This window comes from Papilio xuthus, unplaced genomic scaffold (genome assembly GCF_000836235.2).
Source record: "Papilio xuthus unplaced genomic scaffold, Pxut_1.1 DF825017.1, whole genome shotgun sequence".
Lineage (NCBI taxonomy): Eukaryota > Metazoa > Arthropoda > Insecta > Lepidoptera > Papilionidae > Papilio > Papilio xuthus.
The window spans coordinates 4,779,799-4,801,952 of NW_013533632.1; the positions used below are offsets into that span (position 1 = coordinate 4,779,799).

The 22,154-nt window shown below is 31.7% G+C and overlaps 2 protein-coding genes across 5 annotated transcripts; both read right to left on the reverse strand.

Annotated features, from left to right (window-relative positions):
- Window positions 1-414: 414 nt before the first annotated feature.
- Window positions 415-14,195, reverse strand: roq (RING finger and CCCH-type zinc finger domain-containing protein roquin). Of its 4 annotated transcripts, none has more exons than XM_013323761.1 (16): window positions 14,137-14,195; window positions 11,090-11,252; window positions 10,636-10,822; window positions 10,158-10,321; window positions 9,729-9,866; window positions 9,383-9,490; window positions 8,886-9,219; window positions 8,457-8,597; window positions 8,054-8,174; window positions 7,469-7,764; window positions 7,305-7,365; window positions 6,884-7,086; window positions 6,586-6,683; window positions 6,115-6,171; window positions 5,540-5,626; window positions 415-5,126 (listed from the first exon to the last, which is right to left on the reverse strand). In XM_013323761.1, the coding sequence occupies exons 1-16, from the start codon at window positions 14,151-14,153 to the stop codon at window positions 5,058-5,060; spliced, it is 2,244 nt and encodes a 747-aa protein (XP_013179215.1). In that variant the 5' UTR covers window positions 14,154-14,195; the 3' UTR covers window positions 415-5,057. The 4 variants fall into 4 exon arrangements, with proteins under 4 accessions (XP_013179215.1, XP_013179214.1, XP_013179216.1 ...); XM_013323760.1 differs by having other exon boundaries at window positions 7,305-7,368; XM_013323762.1 differs by lacking the exon at window positions 14,137-14,195 and adding an exon at window positions 13,670-13,783 and having other exon boundaries at window positions 7,305-7,368.
- Window positions 14,196-17,705: 3,510 nt separating this feature from the next.
- LOC106126244 (uncharacterized protein CG1161) lies at window positions 17,706-20,624 on the reverse strand. Its single transcript, XM_013323766.1, has 5 exons — window positions 20,471-20,624; window positions 19,950-20,068; window positions 19,722-19,836; window positions 19,482-19,607; window positions 17,706-19,261 (listed from the first exon to the last, which is right to left on the reverse strand). Exons 1-5 carry the CDS (start codon window positions 20,528-20,530, stop codon window positions 19,115-19,117), a joined length of 567 nt encoding a protein of 188 aa, XP_013179220.1. The 5' UTR covers window positions 20,531-20,624; the 3' UTR covers window positions 17,706-19,114.
- Between the last annotated feature and the right edge of the window lie 1,530 nt (window positions 20,625-22,154).

Below are 22,154 nucleotides of genomic sequence, written 5' to 3' on the forward strand. Positions count from 1 at the left end.
ATTTTGGCATTTTTACCATCTGGCGGGTAGGTTTTTAAATTCAGAATTTCTTTTAATAAAAAAACTTAAGAACTGTTACACAGTACTGGATTAGACATCGGCAACAACTACATCTGTTGCCAAATGGGCCAGCTCACCCGTTGCAATGCCACGACCACAGAGAAGACAGGGGTCAAGTGGAAACGATTCCACGTTTGGTCCAACGAGTGTGTTTTCCAGAGGCTTAATTTTAGTCCTCTTTCCCTTCCTGGAAAGGGAAGTGGATTTGACAAAGTACAAGGATTGAACTCCGCCACCGCCTTGTGTGTGGTCATGGATTTCTCTATACACTTTGTAGGTTTATTTATATTGTTAAAAAATAAAGGAATGTGTAAAATATACAACATAAATTTTTAATCAAAACGTTTAATTTTCAGCTTGAAAAACAAAACAAGTTTTACAAAAAAAAATCATTAGGAAAATGCATCACACAGGCTCCAAGCCTGTTCTACAAAAGAATATCTAAATATTAACAAACAGTATTTGCTACAGTTCTATAATGTGTGGCGAACTGTCGCCTTGTACATTGTCACACACATTTCAATTGTAATCATTTATTTTTTCCGACAAAAGCGAATTCTACAAATTCTAATATCAAATAATTAATTGTACTGACTTCTTAAAAATACATCACAAACTTAGTACAAGGTTTTATAGCTTAAATACATATATGAATAGTATTTATCTAATACATTACATTGCTTTTCTTTGCTTATACGTTAGTTATAAATATTTTATAAAAGGAAGAATATCTTTGCATTCTTAAACAAATGCAGACAAAAGTATATAATCGGGGACTTTGCGCCACCAATTTACATATACTTTTAAATATTACGTTTATAAAAATAAGACTAAAAGATACAACCCCACGCCCAATGGTAAAATATTTTAGGCTAAATAAATATTAAAAGTCTTTTGTGATTTTGTGATACAAAGTAAACCACATCACTTTATACTCGAATGCCTATAATCCTCGAATTAAACACATCCCCAAAGCGTTTAGCAATTAAAATAAAACAATAATAATAATATCGTAATTAAATATTATCATTATAAAGTTATGTCCTCAAAAAATATTTAGATATTGGTACTTGATAATTCAGAATTCATTAATAATACGGTGACCATGCAAGAAAATCGATGTCATGCGAGATTTACGGACTACCTACAATTTTGGTATGTTCACAGCTTTATTATTAATAAAAAGTGCAATCCAATGTTACTATAGTGTAGTGTAGAAATACAAATAGAAATAAATAAAGCGAACTTTCAAAATTGCACTTGAACAGCCACTAACTTATACTAAAGAAATAAATATCTCTCTCTAAATTTTATTAAATCTACATTTTTAGAAATAACGAATTAAATATGCAGTCTCCGTGCGGATGAGCTTCGCCGAGTATCTCGTGTCACTCCGCCTATAGATTCGTTTAGCCATTATCCGAAATCGTACGAAAAACTCTCGGCGGTTGCTTCAGAGCGAGACAAACGTATATATTTCACATAAGTTTATCTCACTAGCGTTGTTGTTACGATTCCAGATGATGTCTAAATGTACCTTTACGGAACATGCAAATTCAGCTCGAATTCTTCAGGTCTTTAAACAGACCTTGTATAAATTATATTTTTATTTATAAATTAATTATCTTTCTAGGACGAAGAGTACCAAAATAAATTTGGCAAATACTATACAAAATGATGACTTATAGTCATACTATAAATAACAGATCTATCGGACAGATTTCTGTGCAATATTCCGTTACATATTTCTTCACTAAATATAGTTATTGCACGAGTTCTAAGATGGCTTGTTACAAGCGTCTGTACGAACTAGAAACTCGTTCCCACCATAATACACCCTAACAGAATACTCTGAGATCAAATAATATATAATTATTGTTTTGACAAACATATTAATATTATCAGTCTGAAGTTAAAAACATCGATTGCTATCTTTATACATCATAAAGCATTTACTCGGGCTATTTATAAGTTCAAACAGGCAAGCTACAGTCTTTACCTAAAGTTTTATCTACGCATATTTATATCATGGTCACAAATTCACAAATATTGCTTCAAATCACATGGTACAAATGAAAATTATATTGGCGTTGAGTTGAATCTCTCAGATAGTTTTTGTCTTATAATCTTAAAAATATATTTTTATTCTGTACATAGACAAATATATAGATGTATCACCAGCCTTAAACCTCGCTTCTAATATACCAAGTATGTAAACCTATCTCTATAATAATCATTGACCAAATAGGACTCTGCTAGAACTGATGCCGAACGGCATACCATTGACAATTACAAGATAAACTATAATGACAATGCGGCGACAGCGCGGCGCACGCGCAGAAACACACTAAAAATAATAAAAAAACTCAGAATCTTCATAAAACAACTCAAACGCTGTGACGGTTAATTATATTTTGAAGCAAAACACGTGAGTTTCTGAGCCCAAAATCCTTGTTTAGAACATATTGTTATCTCTGTTTTGCCAAAGATAATGACAGGGATGACGATATGTCTAATACAGAGATTTAAGCCACAGAAACCAAGAGTTATTGCGTCTTATAATGTTATATATGAGCATTTAAGGTTTTTATAATCTGTGTTAATACGCCGCGCGGCCGCAACACTCGTGTGGCTTGCTACTTATTGAATCTAACAAGTGGGTAGAAGTACATTCGATTCGTACCGATTATTTATAATACGAGTAAAAAGTTACACTGAGACATTAAAACCCCGTTCAAAATATGTGTGTTATACACACAATTGATTTTTAGAACACATTAAAATCTGTCATATTATCTAGGAACTAAATTATACCACGCAATAGTTTTTTTTTAACTAACAAAATTAATTAAACATGTTGAAAATGAAAGCCATAGCGTTAATTGCAGACCTAGCAAAGCCAATTTGGTTCGTAAGGCAAATATATACAAACATATACTTAATATATCTGAACTAATTCAGTCTATATCGTGTACGATTTTAACGAAACAATTTTTTTTTCATTAGTTATTAAGTTAACAATCTCGAATAAAAAAATATGTCCACATCACAAATGCTCTTTTTATAATTGAATTTCATAAACATTTTAGCTTAATGATGACAGCCGATTATTAAGACACTAAAAGCAGGCTCGTTAAATTAGTTATAACATCAACGCCTAATTTTCACTGATATTACATTTATAATCTAATTTCATCAATTAAAAAAAGGTAAATAAATAAATACCTTATTTATTATTTACCTATTGGATTAAAAAGGCAAATTCTATGTAAATACATTTTATATTGTTAAAAAATCATTAAAGAATCAACTCATTTGAAGAAGTCTTCATTAGATTGTTAAAAAAATGTGAACCTAAAACGTGTTTTCCCTGGAGCAGATCGTTTTAACGTTTAAATCCATGGAATCAATGAGAATTTCCTATCGGTAGGCCAATCGGCCCTGATGCTTTATAATTAAAAATGAAATTTAAACATAAAAATTTAGAACACATAGGAAAATTATTAAAAGAAAATGTCCATATATCATATAATTATAAAGTTACAAATCATGTAACACAGAATGTTAACGGCGTAATAGTATGTAAACGTTAATCCAACTACCGTAGTTATTCTAGTAGGAAATTTTTCAACCGTTCTTATTAGTTAATCTAACTTATGACATAAAATAGGACATTTTCTTTATAACATAATTAAAATAAAATTAAATATAAAATTTGTAATCATTGACATGTAAAAGATTAATGAAAAATCTGTTCTATGTGAACATTTTTTAACAATAAAATTTCATTCGTTTTTTTTTTAAATAGACAAATTAAAAATATATATATAAAATATAGTTTTTCTCGCAATGTGTATAATAGCAAAGGCAGGTGTATAAAGCCAAATTCTCTTCATATTTTTTTTTGTAATGTACATATACTTTTAGATAAAATCCATCATTTAAAATATATCACACTTTATGGAATACATTACAATAGTACCCGTATAAAAACTTTACAGTCTTACTATTTTTTTTAAAACCTACAGCTTACTTTTTTTAGATCTGCCTTTGTTGTTATACACCTGATATTACAGCGTGTCCGGTCGTCCGGTAATTATCATACAAGACAAGACATTTCCTAAAATTTGACAATTTAAAACTCTGTAAAGGAACTTGTAACACTAGTCGGAGAAACAAAACGTTCGTTAGTTTAAAGGTACGTGTCCATTGGCCTGCGCACGACGAACATAAAGATGCGTCTATCATCAGCGCCAGCGCAGCCCGAATCGTATTAAGGCAAAGAAAATATGTTCATGCGATGCGTCTAGTGCGGGTAAATGGACCCGTACCTTAAGTCGTAGAAACATATAACTTTTTGATACAAGTGCTTATAAAATCGTTGTCAGCAAGGCTCAATATAGAATGCAGCTAAAATCTGGTTTCTAAATTGTTCAATTAAATATCAATGTGTCCTGTGTCTAAATACACGAATAAAATCTCATGCCTATCATTCAAAAAAATAAATAAATAATAACAATATTTTTAATAAATGACAAAGGTATGTAACAGCTGATAAAACAACGGTTCTTTGAACACCTGAAAAAAATTCTAAAAAGTCTTTTATCGGGCGGAAACAAGTCCCGTTTCTTTAAAAGCTGGGTTGCATGATCCCCGTTCCATGGCTACTGGAAGGCTACTGGTACAAAGTGTTACGGGTCGCTAAATGTATGGAAGACCAAGACTACACCATAGGTTCCATCGCGCCTTAACAGGTCCTTAAGTAGACCAATTATCTTCCGTAGTTTGGTTGCGCTTCAGCAACCTCTATGGAGAAACTGATGGCTTTGTCTTTGCAAACAACTATCGAAATCATATCCTAAAGAATGGTTCGGTTAACATTTGTTGAGTATGGCGTCGTCCGGTAAGTCTATTAGACATATTATTTCCGGATGGTCTTGACTTGCGGACGCTCGTGCTAGTTTCCGGACACTGTAAATATCGTTTTAATGCGTTATCTATTCGGCACTTTTCAAAACGGCACCGATGCGAATCTCTAACGCCTGCATTTCCTCTTCTAACTCTTGCTGTAAAAAAAATTAAAAGATTGTAAGGTATTTTGTTACAAAATATTTCTGCAGTAAATTGCAACAGTAATTATTGAAATTTCGCACATGGCAATATTGATTTTTATTTTATACATCAATAGACAATCGATTCAATTCGGACGAACTTCGTATACTGCGTAATGTCGCCTCCCCGGCGCATCGAACAAATAAAATATTTTCGCGGAGCAACCATAAATTATTAGTTTCGACGATTTACGTTGCTTTATGTACGAAGGGCCTTATAATTAAATCTGCCAACTATAGGCAAAGTATAGTCAATCTGGCAACATAGTACCAACAGTGGAGGGCGACATATTATTATATTGACAAATTTATATAAATATTTTTAAGTATTGGGTTAAATGTATGAAGGATAGTCTTAATAAGTTTACCTCATCAGAGCCGTCGAGGTCAGCTGCATTGTGAGGCGTTGTAACTAAGTTATTTGTTGTCGCAGCCGTTGTGGGTCCAGCGAAGATCTGTGCAATTAAAAATTGTATTTTTAATTTTTATTTACTACATAACATACAATTATTGTTGCATGTTTGTATTACTAACATGATTTACTAATAAACACAACACAACACTAATAAAAAAAACAATGATTCTACTTGAAAATGACTAATTTAATCTGGCAAAAAACTATATACAGTTGAATCTGGATAAGAAAGAGTCGAAGGAACCGCGATTTTATGGAGGTTTCTCTATGACCCTAGTTTTTCTTTTGTGAAGATTGTCCGTTGGGACTGAATAATAACTCTCGCTTATACAGGTTCGACTAAACATTCCTAAGCAACCAAGAGTATTGTAAGACAATTTTGTTCTACCAAATCTATATAAAAGATGATGGAAATTCAACTCTATTACTTTCAGTTAACGTATAAATTTGGTTCAACGGAAAGAAGATTTAGTTTAAAGGAAAATGGGTTTAATGTAACTACTGCGACCTACAACAAGGCGTTATTACCTCATCCACTGCACTTAATGCATCAAGTGCACTTCTCATATCAGCAAAATTATACATCTGTAATAAAACAAACTATATTAAAATCTTAAGAATATAGATTTTAATATTCATCTGTCTTTGATATTTTTATTATTGAATTAACGGAACACTAGCCTACTTCTATTAGCGATCCCTGTACTAATTCCACTAGCGCGGCTTGCATTCAATAAGCAGCCGTACACGGCTAGTCGCTTAGTGGAAAAGGGTCTAAATTAATGCACTCTTGTTGTAACTATTTCTATTGATTAAGGACATTATTTAAGGCACAGATAGTCTTACCTCCTCTAATTAACATTTCTCAATTAAAATCTTCTGCCAAAATAAATACATGATCAAAGTTATTGTATATATAAAGAAGATGAAAGAGAGATACATATGTTTACGTCTGAATGTTTCGGCAGTGAGAATCTAGGGTTTGATACAAATACTTACGTTGTTAGGCTGCGACCACGTGGATTGGACTTGGTTCACGTTATTTTGGTGCATGTTGAACGGACTCACATTGTAATCCGGCGAGCCATCCGCGTGACCTGAAACCAAAATTTCACTTGACACTCTCCACCCGCGCGGAATTAAAAAAAAACATAATTAGTATCCTATGTGTTCTTCCAGACTATGTTCTATATGTATGCCAAATTTTATCGAACATCCATCCATCTACCTAAATTTTCGCATTTATAATATTAGTAACATTTGAAACTAATTATATGTTGTAAAAATGAATACTTACCACCATCAATACTATATGGGCTAGCTCTTGCTGGATCATATTGTTGTGGGACAAAGGCATTTCCCCCCGCTGATGGTTGCGGTCCTTCGACATTTTGGTATCCGTTTGGCGGCACCATAACTCCACCTTGTACAAATTCTGGAGCAGGATAGCAATTCCCATCGGCATGTGGATAGTAACCAGCATAAAAAGGATTGAACCACCTGAAAATAATAATTATTTTTACAACACGCCTCCATACATTTCTAGAACAAAGAATACATTGAGTCACAAACTTATTAGAAGACAAAATCTTTATTTAAGTTTTAATAACATTTAAAAGGAAGGGTTCACATTTAAAGTTTTCACAGAAATTTATTATTCTAAAGCTCTGAGCCCTTTCTCTGGAGCAGCAATCAACAAAGATAATAATCAAACTCACACAGGTCCGGACGGGTTCTGAATCATAGCACCATTCGGCTGTATCAAGGGAACAGCGGTAACTGCTGAAAATAAATAAACAATATTTTAGTTAATTAACAAATAACTTTATATCTCTCACTTTAATTTGATATGTACAAAAATAAATAATTAGGTAGTACTTACGTCGAACACAGTTATATGGGTGAGGTACAGTTTGCGCAACAGGGTATTGCGCGTACATATGTCCTGGTAGGGGTACAGGGGGATGCAATTGCACCCCGGCCGGCAATTGCATGGGCGTTAGAGATACATGAGAAGGCAAAGGAATTGGTATTGGTTGCACAAACTGTGGTGTCATTTGCTGTGGCATCTGTTGTGGCATCGCCGCTATTGGAATTGGAGCTGGCATACTTAATGCTAATGGTACAGCGTGGTTATTTGTTCCGTCGTTGTTAACTATAGTGCGGTTTGCATCAATCCTAAGAATAAAAAATAAAAAAAAATCATATTACTGATTTTCTCTAAAAAAATAAATTGACAAGAACGTATTATATTTGACAATACAAACTAAGAAACTTATACCTTTTAAAAATCTACTTTAAAAGAATATATTTGGTAATTATTAATTTAGCACTAAAAGTTAATTATTTATGTAGTACATCAATTTATTCTAGTATAATCTTGGTCACTTTATCTGTTGTTGAAGTATTGGCAATAAATTATAGAAAACTAATATAAATAATAAGTAACTTAATAATAATAACTTACCTTTCAAATTCTTCTTCGATGTGTAAATGAGGGCACATGTTTCGTCTCGGACAAAACTCTCTGGTAGCAGAATCTCTGCAGGTCAGCATTTTGTAACTTATTTTATTATTAATACCTCTGCCTAAAACAATTTTATAATTTTATGAGTAATTATTGTTTGCTTTTTTATTTAGTTGAAAAAAAATAATTCACCTACCCTTACTAACTGACAAGAGGATAACGTTAGTTAGGTTGTTGATTTTTTTAATCATTTAAACTTTTTTTTGAGTTCTTTGGTAGTATGCCACTCCCTATGATATGGCTATTAAAAAGGAATTGGTCAAATTTCAAGAAACTTATTAATATTATTAAAATTAATTATTTTGATTAATAATGGAATACTACAAATAAAACACAAATTTACCCGATTGATCCATTCCGTTTTGTCTCACAGCACAGTTGGCGTCTCTTATAGCTATATGGTGACAAAAATGCAGGCAGGATATCACTTCTTTTATCGACGCTATTATTTCTGATAATTGTATCCATGTGGGACCTTTAGTTTCTGTAAAATGTATTTGTTTTTTTAATTTAAAAAATAGTTCTGTGAATGAATAACGAATAAACAAGCAATTTAATTTACATATACTTTAAGAAAATTAGCAATTTTAATAAGTTCACATGAATACTATACTAGTTTTTAAATTAAATTTAAATATAAAATTCTATACAAATCTCAACAACTTGATTTCTATTCACAAACGTTTAAGTCACGACCAATCTAATATAATTATCGTTTGATAAAAAAAAGTTGTTTAAAATGCTAAATTTGTATAAAAGTAAATTTACCAACCTGGGCTTATATCAATTGTGGCAAGATAGTTGAGATGCCTGCTCATAGCAACCAGTTGTGCTATATCTCCAGTCCTCTGCAACGCTATGTACAATTCTTGTACAGACTGCGCAAATGACTGTGGTGTTTGCAGTTTGTCTATAATACTTTGCATGTGGCTTTTGTGTGCCGTATCACCATATAGAAGAGCACTCCATTGGTCCGGGGCTATCCTCAGACCTGCTTCCGTTGCAATCTGAACAATCTGAGCGTCGTGTTCGCGACGTAATGTCTCGTATGTCCGAAATTCTTCCTTTAATTGCATCAACGATGAATCACATTCACGTTTTGATACCTGTAATGAGACATATATAATTTTGAACAAATGATATGAGACATTAATAAAGCTAGGATAACTGCTAATATTATGTAACTAACCCTCTTCAAGGAAAAAGTTTTTTTATGCTAATTTCTATTTTTTTCTTTGTAGTGACCATATAAATATTATACCATATTACCTTAAAGCAGGAAGCCCTGTAGAGTAGTTGTACAACATGACCTATACTAGTCTTGGAAGCTTGAGGGAAATGAGGTTCTAATCTTTGGACTACGAACATCACTAAAACCTGAAACATAAGATATAATAATATTTAAAAAAAACAGTAGGTGTCACTTTATGCACACAACCGGACACCATGGTGATCAAGTCAAGTAAGTTAGGGTGACTATGGTTTAGTTCAACACTCTGACCCAATGTAAAATAAATGACCTAACACATATCTTTGATTTTCTTCTCAGATATGTGCAGGATGAACCGATTTTTTCCTTCACCGTAACGAGGGTATTGTAGTAAAAAGTACAAACCTTTCGTGATAATGCTGACCCATCTTCTAAGGCTAACAATACTAATTTGAGGACCTCCTCTTGCATAGCAGGTCCAAGAAACTGACAACCACGAGCTCTCACTGCTGCCCATAAATTTGCACTTAGTTGTTGGGAGTTCTGTAATTATAAAATTATAGACTTTAGTACAATAATGTCAACAACACATTTGTATCAAATCCAGATTTCATTCAAAGTCTATTGACTCCTCCTACCTCCTAAAGTCAAGGAGTTTTATAAGAATCACACTTTATAGGGCTCTTGGTTATGGGCATGGTTGCGGGTGGAGTAAAGCATTCGCGAACGTTCGCCACCATAATGATTTGATGGCACTGTATCGCAATAAAATCTATGTACTACTATGTACAACTGTTCAGTCAAATAACTTGATAAAATAAATACATTATTTACTTGATGTTGTAATATTAGTTCAGTCACAGTTCTCTCGCCTAAGGATCTGGCAGCGCGCGCCGCTCGCCCTCTGCCTTCTTCATCAGTCATTGCACATTGTAACAGGGTCACCAGCTTACGCTGCATAGGTCTTGACAATCTTGTACTGGCTATACCATTGTTGCCTGAAAATCAACAAATCAAGTAAATATATATAAAATACTAGCTGACCCTACAAAATTATCTTTGGGGAATTCTGGTAATGACTAAAATTACTAAAAAAAATAAAAAAAAATGTCCAAAAAAGCCAAAGATAGCTGGTTCCCTGTCTACTCCTCTGAGTTACGGATGGGACTTATATTGTTGTTGATGAATATAATATATTTAAGAAAAGCTATTACTCCTACATTCAAAATTGACAATTTACTTTTGAATGTGGGTTAGGTAATCTTGTATATCTTTGCTTCGTTACTAAGATTCAAATACATATCACACTTACCACTACAATACAGGTAGAGTGCAAGTTGTTCTAAGCAGTGTACTATAGTATCATAAGCCCGCCTCTCGTGCTCCGGCAGTGCCTGAATACATGGAGGATGGTAGGGCACCGCAGGCGGCCTGTACCCGGCAAGTTGAAGCAATGCAGTATTGACCACCAATTCGTCCAGATCTGTTTGGATTACGGTCTGAAATGTATACAATAATTTATTTCATGTTAGAAATTACGAGCATATAAAATGTACTTGACAGTATCTGCAGATTATAGATCATCTCATTTGTTATTAATTAATTTGATTGCTTTAAAATAAATATTTTTTTTGTATTTCTTTCAATATCATTTTAAATAAGGCAAAATTTTAAAAAAAATATCTGCAATGTCTATATTTTCAATGAAATTTATCCTTACAATTGATTTATTGATGCGTCATATTATGATTATAAAATTATTGTACCTGATCGAAAGGGCATTGTTTTCTGTGTAAATTTTTGAGGCATTGTTTGCAGAGTGTATGACCGCATCCTAAGCTAATAGGGCTCCTAGGAGGATGGCCAAACTCTCGGCAGCACACTGGACAGTTGAGGTAGTCCGTCCATTGCGGAGCCTGAATTGGCATTCTGTAACAATAATTTTAAAACATATCTGCAATAAACTGAAACATAAAAAAATTATATCTTATAAATATTAAAATAGTCATTTATGTATTGCACACATTACATAAACATGTATTTATATAATATATTTTAGAATATATCAGTCTGTTCGCAGTGCAGACTTCTTTATGGTGGTCTTTCTTTTTTTATAAGTTTGAAATAAAATAAAACATAAAAGAAATAAAATAAATTCTAATAGATCAACAAATGTAAACGCCAAAAGCAGACTACTTTCTAAGCTTACAATTACAACAGCTCAGCTTATGTTTTCTTTAAAATAAGATGTATATAAAATAATTTAGATAAAATTTTAATGACAAACAATACTAATGTGTGACTTGCCCTCGCATTTTGCTCGCTCCACATTAATACCCTAGGGGCACAGCATAGGCTTTTAAAAGCGACTTGTATTGCCTAGGAGCTAAGGCACAGAACATGTAACTAGGTCCAATGAGGAAGTGCGGAACGCTAGGGAGAGATAGATAGACAAATTTTGCGAAAATTACATAACACAAAGATTTGCATAAACACTTCGCATAGCCAGCAGTTGATTAGCAGAGCAAAGATAGACAAGGAAGGAAATATTAAGTAAGAAATTAGAAAAGTAGGGGAATGTAGCACTTTACACATAAGATGTAACGGCAAAAGGTAAAATTTTCTCAATTCATAACAGTAATGGTTAAACCAACTTATTCTTATAGGTTGAATTATATATTATTCTAGAAGCTATTTACTGGGATAGTTAGTGTGAACAAGATCACAGAAGACACAAGAATCACTCTTGTCAGCTCAACTCTCCAAAGGTTACTGGGATATAAATATAATTAAATCTATTTATAAGGACTTCAGAAAGCTTATCTGAAATTGCCAATCAATGTAAATAGTAATTGCGATGAAAATAAGATGTGACGTATTTATTAGTCACACCACATGCGGTACATACGCCATGTAATGATACAATGATGAGTAATAAAAAACAAAATATGCTGCACCCAATATTAAAATTTAATTGTATATGACAATTTGGCAGTACAAATATTACAATAGTAACTACCAATTAAAAGAACTAACTGCCCTTCTCCATCATTTCATAGAGACTTAAGCACTTTCTCTTATTTATTTCATCATCATCACCTCACTATATCCCCAAATTAAGGGCAACCAGGCTATGGTCAACCATGCTGTCCCAGGGTGGGTTGGTTGACTTCACATATATCTTTGAAATTCTTCGCAGAGTTCTTAAAAGTCAAATGTTTAAACCCCTGAGCCTCCGTCATCTTATTTATTTACTCTCACTTTATTTCACTCTAAATTAACAGTCTATTACATCATGTTATCTATCTATCTTTCATATTGTTATTATAAATAATATCTGTATATATGGCAAATATAAAGTTTAAAAGAATCCCAAAAGTATTTCCAAAAAAAGTCTTTCACAATTAAAGTAAAAACACTCTATTAATACCACTTTATAAATCAATTGAGTAAACAAAATCATACATACTTTAAAACCAAAGCGCACTTTCTCTTATCTCCTCAATTGTTTACTAAAATGTAGCAGATATCATAATTTATTGTCCTGTCTTAATGCTTTTATTGTAGTGGAATAAATTATTACCCTTGTATAATTTTTTTTAAGATAAATAAATTCCAACATGAATCATAAAATTAGCAAATTTCAGACCAAATTGCCATTGCCAGTAATCACAAACATCAATGTTGTTATGATGCATTTTGAATGTATATAATCTACAGATTTAAGCAATAAAAAAAGGAAAAAGCAGTTATTTATATAGAATGGAGTATACACTAAAAGAAAGCCAATTTATGTCTCAAAATTAAGATTTATTTTGCTAAAGAGATATAAAATTAAGGAAGTACAAAAAGATCACAATGTTTTTAAAACCTGCAACTGTTGAATGTGAATGCATTCAGATATACCCTGTTACGGCAGTAGTTATCCCAAACTTTTTATATAAATATAATATGAACTAAGCAGCAGATCAAGAATTTTGGTTATTTTTTCTATATATTATACTAAGGGTAAGGATAAGCGTATGCTTTTTTGTCTAAAACACTGTATCAATGGATAATACGTCAAAGACATTTTATTCGTGCATGTGACGTTCATGTTTGGAATGTGAATAGAATACCTTGAATATGTTATCACCCGAATACTATAGTTTAATTATTTTTACACATTGTTTAAGAAAATACAATTACTGTAGCTTAAATTATCAAAATGATATAAAATATTGTGAGACGAAAATTGCCAACTGGACAAACATTACATTGCGAACTGCAATTTCACACTTTCTGTCAATGGTATGAAAAGTTTATAAATAACTTGCGCTTTAATTTTTTAACTTTTTCAATATTACCTTAAAAATAAAACGTAGAATCATCACAAAAATAACACATTTGGCTAGTATCCACTTCAAATCAAAGAGTATATAATAACTTATCATAAATATCAAATCATGATCCGTCAGCAACCTTCACATTCACATAGACAATATTTCTTTTTGTTAATGACTTTTTAGACTTGTTATATGTTAAACGCATTTTAATACTAGGTATATACAGATTTACTGCGACGAGTAAAATATTCAGCATATTTTGTACAAAACGTATTCAGCGAAAACGAAAATGAAAAGGAAAGGGGTAAAAAGAAAAGAAAAATGGAAATAACTATAATTTTAAAAAGAGCACTTATATTTATGAACGACAAAACAGTCATAGTGGAAAATAATTCATAAACAACTATGAAGACTTATTTTAGTAGTAATTTTCGGATTTCATTTAACAGCAGCTTTTAGCCCTACAGATTTATATTAATCAAACTTACCGTAAAACTGAGAACATAGCTTCACTTTACGAAATGATGGCTAGTGTGTGATTCACAAAGCATAAAACATATAAGGGTATAGAAAATGGCAAAAATATTAATATAAACTAGTCTTAAAAACTTCGATTCAATTATTTTGAAAATTGGGAGAAATCTATAGGTTGGAAACCCTGGTAAATGTCAAATTGACATAATTTGTCAAATCGACTTAAGTTGATTCCAATTTTTATTAAGATCGATAAATACATATTTACATTAAAGTTAGGAAAAATTACTATAAAAAATTAAGTCTGGTTCTAGATCACTGTTCTAGGTTACTCCAACTTATCTAAAATGTAATGGTACATGGTAACCCTGAATGTCAAAGTCAAGTTTACGTGCGAAATTTTTTAATTTTTTTGACACTTCCTTAATTTTAATATCTCTTATTTTTGTACCATTCTTGAAAAAGTCATTGTTGTTGGGTTGTTTATCGACATTGATCGTATGTAAAGGATGCTCGAAACAACTTTTTGGACTTTTACCACTATATCTAATTGGCAAATCTATAATATATATTTAAGACTTTAAAAATCTAATCCAAAATTGTCGGGAAGGTTCACTAATGCAAACATTTGTAAAGGGGAACCAAAACTATTTTTAGTTTATGCCTTATATTATGTGAGGTAATAAATGTTGTTTCTTTCTATTTTCTTGTACAGCTCAAGTGCCTGAACATTCAAGGTAGAATAGGAAACTTTGAGCTATTAACTTAGAGCCTTTATAGCTGCAGTTTAAACTTATTCATTGGAAGAGGAGAGGTAGCTTAGGGAATTTACAGTGACCATTATTTGGATTTATCAAATAAAGACACCAAATAAACAAAGTATTTTATTGAATCCATGCAATAACATAAACAATAAACATACACATATAGTGAAAATGTAATACACATAAAGAAATTGCACTTAACTAAAGAACTGTAGCAACCTTAAAAAGAAAACTATAAAGGAATATATTTTAAAAGTTTAGAAGTGGAGCTTGATCTTAATGTAATTTTTCTAAAACGTTAAATACTGTAATATTGCAATTATGTATTTGAAGTTGGCACAAAAAGCAAACATCTAATTTAGATCTTATTAAAAATAAAGTGCAAAGTCAATTGGAAAAAATCCTGCTATATAATAATTTTGCCCATTTTGACAAAGCCAAGCCAAGGCTAATCCTAATCTACCCACACATAGTGCCATGCTATATCCCTCGAGGCTGTGCCATGCCTCCTCACAATTACCATTGTGGCACGGCATCCTACTGAGCTACAGCCGCGCCATCTACACTACAGTAAAGCCGTGCAGTTATTGTAAACAATCTTGCAAGTATAACATAGGCCAGTAATAAAGAGAATGTAATGATGCATTTTATCCAAGCAGAGATGTGTTTAAATTTTGGTATATGAGAATAGGTTATAAAACCTCAGTGATGTAAAACAGGGCATAGTGAAATAAGCTATTGAAATGTTAAAGTGTTGTTTTATTAGTAACCTATGCACTTTTCTAGGTTTAAAAAAATGAATTGCATTTATTATTATTTGTAATAAAAGAAATAATAATAATTAAAATTCAATTTTATATCAGTATTATTTCATGTCATTATTTATTAAAATCGTCCTAAATAAATGTGTTGAATAAAATATTATAAAGTAACAAAAAAAAAGAGAAGGATTAGAATTATAAAATGACTTTTTTTTCTTGGTTTCAATAACATTTTCAAAACTATGTCCAATCCAATAAATTATCATACAACAGTTGTTGCAATTAAAATCTGACTAACATAGGATTAATCATTAAAAGGTACTAGAAAAATAATCAAGATCTCAATTTATAATAGAAATACTTTTTTGTATCTCCCCTTTTTCTCTTACATTTATATTTGTTTTTTAATGCTTACTTAAATCCACAATAGAAAGAAAAATATAGTCATTTACTACACTTATCAAAGTTCAAATACAAAATATTTTTATCGTAAATTTTGAAATACATTATGGTGATAATTGTTTAACGTCGTATACTACTGGGCACTAATATTTTGTTAATTAGACTTTTATCCTTTTAATAACTTTAACATTTCATAAGATTGGAATCCATAAGTCAGGAGCTAGGTATGTCAATAAATAAAGCTAAGACATAGGTCATGATCATGGACCACTCTAACCAAATTGGTGCAATTGAAGGCCACGATATGGATATTGTCAATGAGATCGACTACAAGCAGCGAGGGATCAGTTGAAAGCGAAGTACAATGAATCGGTATGGGGAAGACAACAAAGACTTAACTCCTAAAGATTTGGAATGACAGAAACACTAAAAGAACCAAGGTCAAGTCTGGTCCTACTGATCATCATCTCAATATTTCTTTATGGAGCAGAGACGTAGATCCTTAAGTACTGAGAATACCGTGGACTGCAAACAGGACAAGACTCGATCCTAGAAGAGCTGAACGTCACAGTCTTTCCACAGTATCGCTCAGCGGCAAGGTTGGAAAATTTCGGTCACGTCAGTAGATGATCCCTGAAAAACCTAGAAAAACTTACCATTACGAGGAAGGAGACCCAGAGAGCGTCGTCCCTTGCGCTGGACTGACCAAATATGCACCGCTCTCGACACCACTATACAAACAGCTATCCACATCGGCGAGAACTGCACAGAGTGGATAAACAAGCTACGAGAGATGGTCAGCAGGAGAGGTCGCGAAACAATGCGCATATTGCATGTATGTGATCTTCATGGAAATAGCTTGACCGATTATGATGTGTCATTTGTACTCCCAAAAGTGTAACAGGCACAGTTAAAGGCTTCTTGGATTTAGTTACAATTTTTGTGTCTTTTCTATTTGTATGCAACAGTTATGGAGACATATCTCCATGACTGTTGCATTCATCTCCAAACTATAGTATGTATGTGACCAGAATCTTTATGGTTATAAGAAATATAATAATTTAAGCTTAATGTGAATTACTATAAATGTCTTATGAATATACATATTAGTAAAAACATTTGGTGCGATTAGAATAACAACTACCTTACAATGGTGTGAACAGGTGAAATAGACAAAACTAGAAATAGTTTTTATGATATTGAATGATTTTTCGTTAGTAAATCAACAATTTACTGCACTCATTTTTGTATGCAGGTAAAAATCAATGATTTGCTAACGAAAATCATTGATTATTACAGTACATAAGTATGGAATCATAAACAAGTGATGAATTTATACATTTTAAATTCTATCAAAGATTCTATTCAGCTACATTTATGTTATACAAATACGATTTATATTTCGGCAGTATATAGTGATTATATATAGATTTAAAAAGGCGAATTACAAATTTTATTTCAATGTATATAAATATAACAAAATACTATGCTCAAATTACACAAACATTGAAAGACAAATTGATTACTTCTCTCTGTTGAAATAGTCTATTACTAGTAATTGCTATGGTTACTATTTAATCTATTTAACTATTATTTTAGATATAATATTGCTTGATATTTTAATATAGGTAATCATTAAGCATTTAATAAGGCATCTAATGTATTATTTCTATATTGCATATGAGGTACATGCTGGTTATATAAAGCAACCATTTGAGACACTTGCTTTAGAATATTGGCTTGACAATGCATAAAATACTATAGACTATATTCTATCACTTTATAATAATTTAATTATAAATTTAATGGCCATTACGCGACTTTTTTGGTGTTATTCACATAGTAAAAATATTATAGAAACATTATTGCCACTGATCTCACAAGTTCACTTTAACATGAGACATTTTTAGTGACATTGTGAAAGAATATAACAGTAATAGCTATAGAAAAATACTCCACGATACTGGAATATATTAATTAATCAATCAAAAAAATAATTCATATAACAACATTGATGTAGAATTTGGTAGATTCACGATCATCACTCAATAATTGGAGTCACTAAAAGGCACTATTCATCTGTCCTTTTCACACTTGCTACACTTTTTATCACCAATAATGAAACAACATCAGTAATGCCTTGTTTGAAAAGAGAAGGCATGCATCCTGAAAGGACTTAACATATGCATTAAAGAGTTCATGCTTTATTACTTTGGCTTAAAGTCAATATCACATTAAATATATTTAATTTGTGTTGCCAAAATGTGTTTACTACATTTTTGCATGTAAACTGTAATAAATGGTTTACAACACTATTATATGGTAATAAGGTATTAATTTTAATGGCCTTTTATTCAATTAGGACTTGGAATGGCAATATATAGGTACTCAACAGTACACACACAAAATAAAGCCTTACACTAGATTTTGTATGAAAGTGTGAATCTACCAAATATGTCAATATACATTTAATGTTAGGAGTAAATTTTATATAGTACACTGTAAATTGTGATATAGACAACAGATTTAGTAAATAGCTATACTAAGGTGCATAATAATTTCAATATTTAATGTGTTAAAAAATTATCAAAATCCATATATCATGTTGGTAAATACTCCACAGACTTTTTTTTAACTTTTAATACTATTATGGAACATTACAAACACATTATCGGTTGAGCGTGGTAGCTCTAAGGCATCTACATCATTGGTTATTGTATAGTTTAAAAAATATTTATATTTACCGTCTAAGAATACATTGTAATAATATAAATGTTAACAGTGTAGATTAATAATACGCAAAATACGCGTCTGAGGTGGAGTTGCGGAAACCATAGTCCCTACTGCTAGCTCGTGATATATGTGTAAGCAAATATTGAAGCTGTTATTTTTGAGATCAACTATTGTATATTTTTCTGTAAAAACTACTTAGCTATTTTGATTGCCAATTTACCTTTGAAAAACTTTTTGTGATGTGGATGATTGGATGGTGCAGGCTGCTACATTAGTGATGTAAATGAATACTATGGCTTGATGTACAATACATGCCACGGTTTAAGCGGTCGCTAGTTGAGCATTGTGTGCCTATCGTAGATGTTACGGCGCTGCTCACGGACCTGCCTCTTCCACTTGTCCTGCTGATGAGTGACACGGTTCAAGACATTGCCCCTAACACCAAGTTGCTGTGATGGTCCACTGATAGTGCTTTCATCCTGAAATTATCAGAATTTAATTGAGATTATTTGAAATAACTTAACTTGATTTAATGACTAAAGGCTAAGTTAAAAGCAAGAAGTTAAGTTTCGTTATGCAATTTTAATAAGTACTATGCCCATAATAAAAACAACAAGTACATCCGACTCAAGTAGTGATAGTTACTTGACACTATATTTTATTGAGCAGCAAAAATGTTAAAGAAAGAATGTCGCTTACATCTTCATTTGTGTGTTCCTGATAAGAAGCCTTAGCTCGCTTATTGATAAGTGGATCAAGGCAGATCAGGAATCCCATGTAGACCACCAAAAGCATTATTACCCAGATGACAATAATTACTACAACCTGTAATAAAAGATTGTTAATAAAAAACAAAGCACATGACTCTCAAATGAATGAAGTGTCATAATATTTATATTTTTTTTATTTGCTAGAAAATAGCAGCACATTTGCATTAACCTTTATTATTGTGGTGTTCCTACTTTCATATTTGCATTCACAGCGCGGGCAAAATTCTTGTTCTCGTCCTTTTATTATTTCTCCAACTCGGGGCAGGATAACACCATCACAATTGCTAAAAGGATATTTAAATTAGAAGGCGTATTTTTCTTTATATGATATTGGCTACTACAAAATAATTTTTATAATGTGTTTAAAAGATAATTAAGCACACCAAATGATGAATACCATTTGTTTGGTGGTACATTTCCAATGTAGAGTTTGCGGTCCGATCCTGCTGTATTATTGAGAACAGCTGCTGGGCTTGGGCATACACACATACATCGCTTATCCTCATAAGATTGGGCCTAAAAAAATTTATTTGAAATTATTAACAGTTTTACCTAGTTAATGTAAAAATAAATATGCAATACGAAAACTTATATTTGAATCATATTGTTATCCTCAAATTAAGAAAAAGACTACTAGAAAAAGTAGTTTATGCACCTTTGTTCTGGTTCGTATCATATACAGGTCATATCAATTGTTACAAGTGTTAACCAATCATTTTACAAACGACCCAATAATAGCAGCTTTTGTTAAGATTGTCGTTGCAATAAGTGGAGCAATTTAACAATCCTTCGAGCTAAGAAAAATACCATTTCTTCAACTAAAATACTTTTCAGATTATTGGAAAACATGCATTTACCCTCACATCAATTACATTTTTATATTTCCTTCGTAAAATTAAATTCAAATTAACTACTTACGGATGTGAAAACGATGAATGTGAACGTGAATGTTAATATCACAAATTTAAAATACATCATAAAAGTCTTTAATAAATTTTAAACATCAAAGATTGTAAAAATCAGGTACGCAGTTCGCAAGTAATGGAAATAATTTGATTCGTCGACGAAAAGTCGATAGCAAAGAGTATAATAAGTATACTATAGAAAGAGGGGCAACTCGCACGAAGTCGTGGATCCGCGGCGATTGTGGCGCTCCATGCGTATAATCGCTGAACTAATTTTTTTTTTTTTTGGTATCTATATACGTAGGCACGCTTATTTAGCTCACTATAATAATAACTTATAAGTGGGAATCTAATTTATGAAATTAAAATTGACATTAAATCAATATTCAAAAAAAATACACCCACTTATCAGTTATTATTATAGTGAGCCGATATCAAGTAGCCTTCTATGAAATACCTCTATTAAAATGATCCTATTATTATTGGGGAAATAAAAACAAAATATTTTTATATTTTTGTACATTATTTATTATATTTCTACATAACTTAATTTTAAATCTATGCAAGTACATATACATCAATGACTTTCAAGATATCAGCTCAATATTTTAATATTTAATATATATATTTGAAAATTACATTTACGGTAATAAATAGTATAGCGCGGTCACAAAAAAATGCATACCCTGTAATTAAAACCAACCCCCAAAATATTTTCAGTCACATGCAAGCTGGCAACTGGCAATTTGTAGTTATTTGCGAGTTTAAACACTCTGAACATATTCTCTTACAACATAGGCAAGCAGATTTTTCTTTACAATAAAAAATTACAAATAAAAAAATATATTTTTTACATATACACACATGGACCCACCTACTAATTTCAGACACATCAGTTTATGGCTCTATAATTCCAGTGATTGGCACACATTTTCTGAACTTCACTGACCTTCTCTCAGGAAGGGGGAAACCGTGTATATGTGCACCTACAACAAACAAACAGAATGTGATTTCCTGTCAAGTATAGGAACTGATATGTAAAATGTATTAGAAGTAGGGCACCATTCAATATGATAACCGGAAAGTATAAATCACTGTGGTGCTAAAAACTACACCAAAATACGAAAATATTTAAATGTTTAAATGAGTCTGACGTATGGGAATAACATGAAAATTTTTATTGAATTGTAACTTACCATAATCAGTCCATCTAAAACACAGTTGCATACAGCGTCGTTTTTCACGAAAACACATTTTAATTAAAAACAAAATGAATTAAACAACATTTAACTAAGAATACAAGAACAGAAATAGAAATACGAAAAAACGTAGCGGTTTGATGACACATGAATGACTCGATGACAGAAATGATGCTTCTTCTCAGCCATGAGATGAAATGATGTTTACGATTATATAAAAGGTGGCGCCACTTTCCATACAAACCGTCCTTCTTCTAAGTTTCCACCCCCTGGTCGATAGAGAGAAATCGAAATGTCTAAATTTCAAAGAGTATATGTCAAGTAAAAAGGTATAGAATACCAAAGAGTGTGCAATGTAAGTCATAAACAAATATTTCTTTTTATTAAGGTTGCTAATTAAGAACTAATTACTCATAATTAATTATGTTCTGCATATTTATTTTATTATCCCTTATACTAATTCTATGTATATATTTTGTTACCATGTGGTTATTCTTC

Bases quoted from the DNA above. Each gene is read 5' to 3' on its own strand.
- LOC106126244 (XM_013323766.1), bottom strand. From the start codon at position 20,530: ATGATGTATTTTAAATTTGTGATATTAACATTCACGTTCACATTCATC. The intron at 19,837-19,949 runs GTATTCATCATT...ATATCCTTTTAG, and splicing joins AATGTACCACCAAACAAATG to CAATTGTGATGGTGTTATCC. The intron at 19,262-19,481 runs GTAAGCGACATT...TGATAATTTCAG, and splicing joins AGGAACACACAAATGAAGAT to GATGAAAGCACTATCAGTGG.
- roq (XM_013323760.1), bottom strand. The intron at 9,220-9,382 runs GTAATATGGTAT...GTCTCATTACAG, and splicing joins ACAGGGCTTCCTGCTTTAAG to GTATCAAAACGTGAATGTGA. The intron at 8,175-8,456 runs GTAAATTTGTGT...AAATTGTTTTAG, and splicing joins AAACGGAATGGATCAATCGG to GCAGAGGTATTAATAATAAA.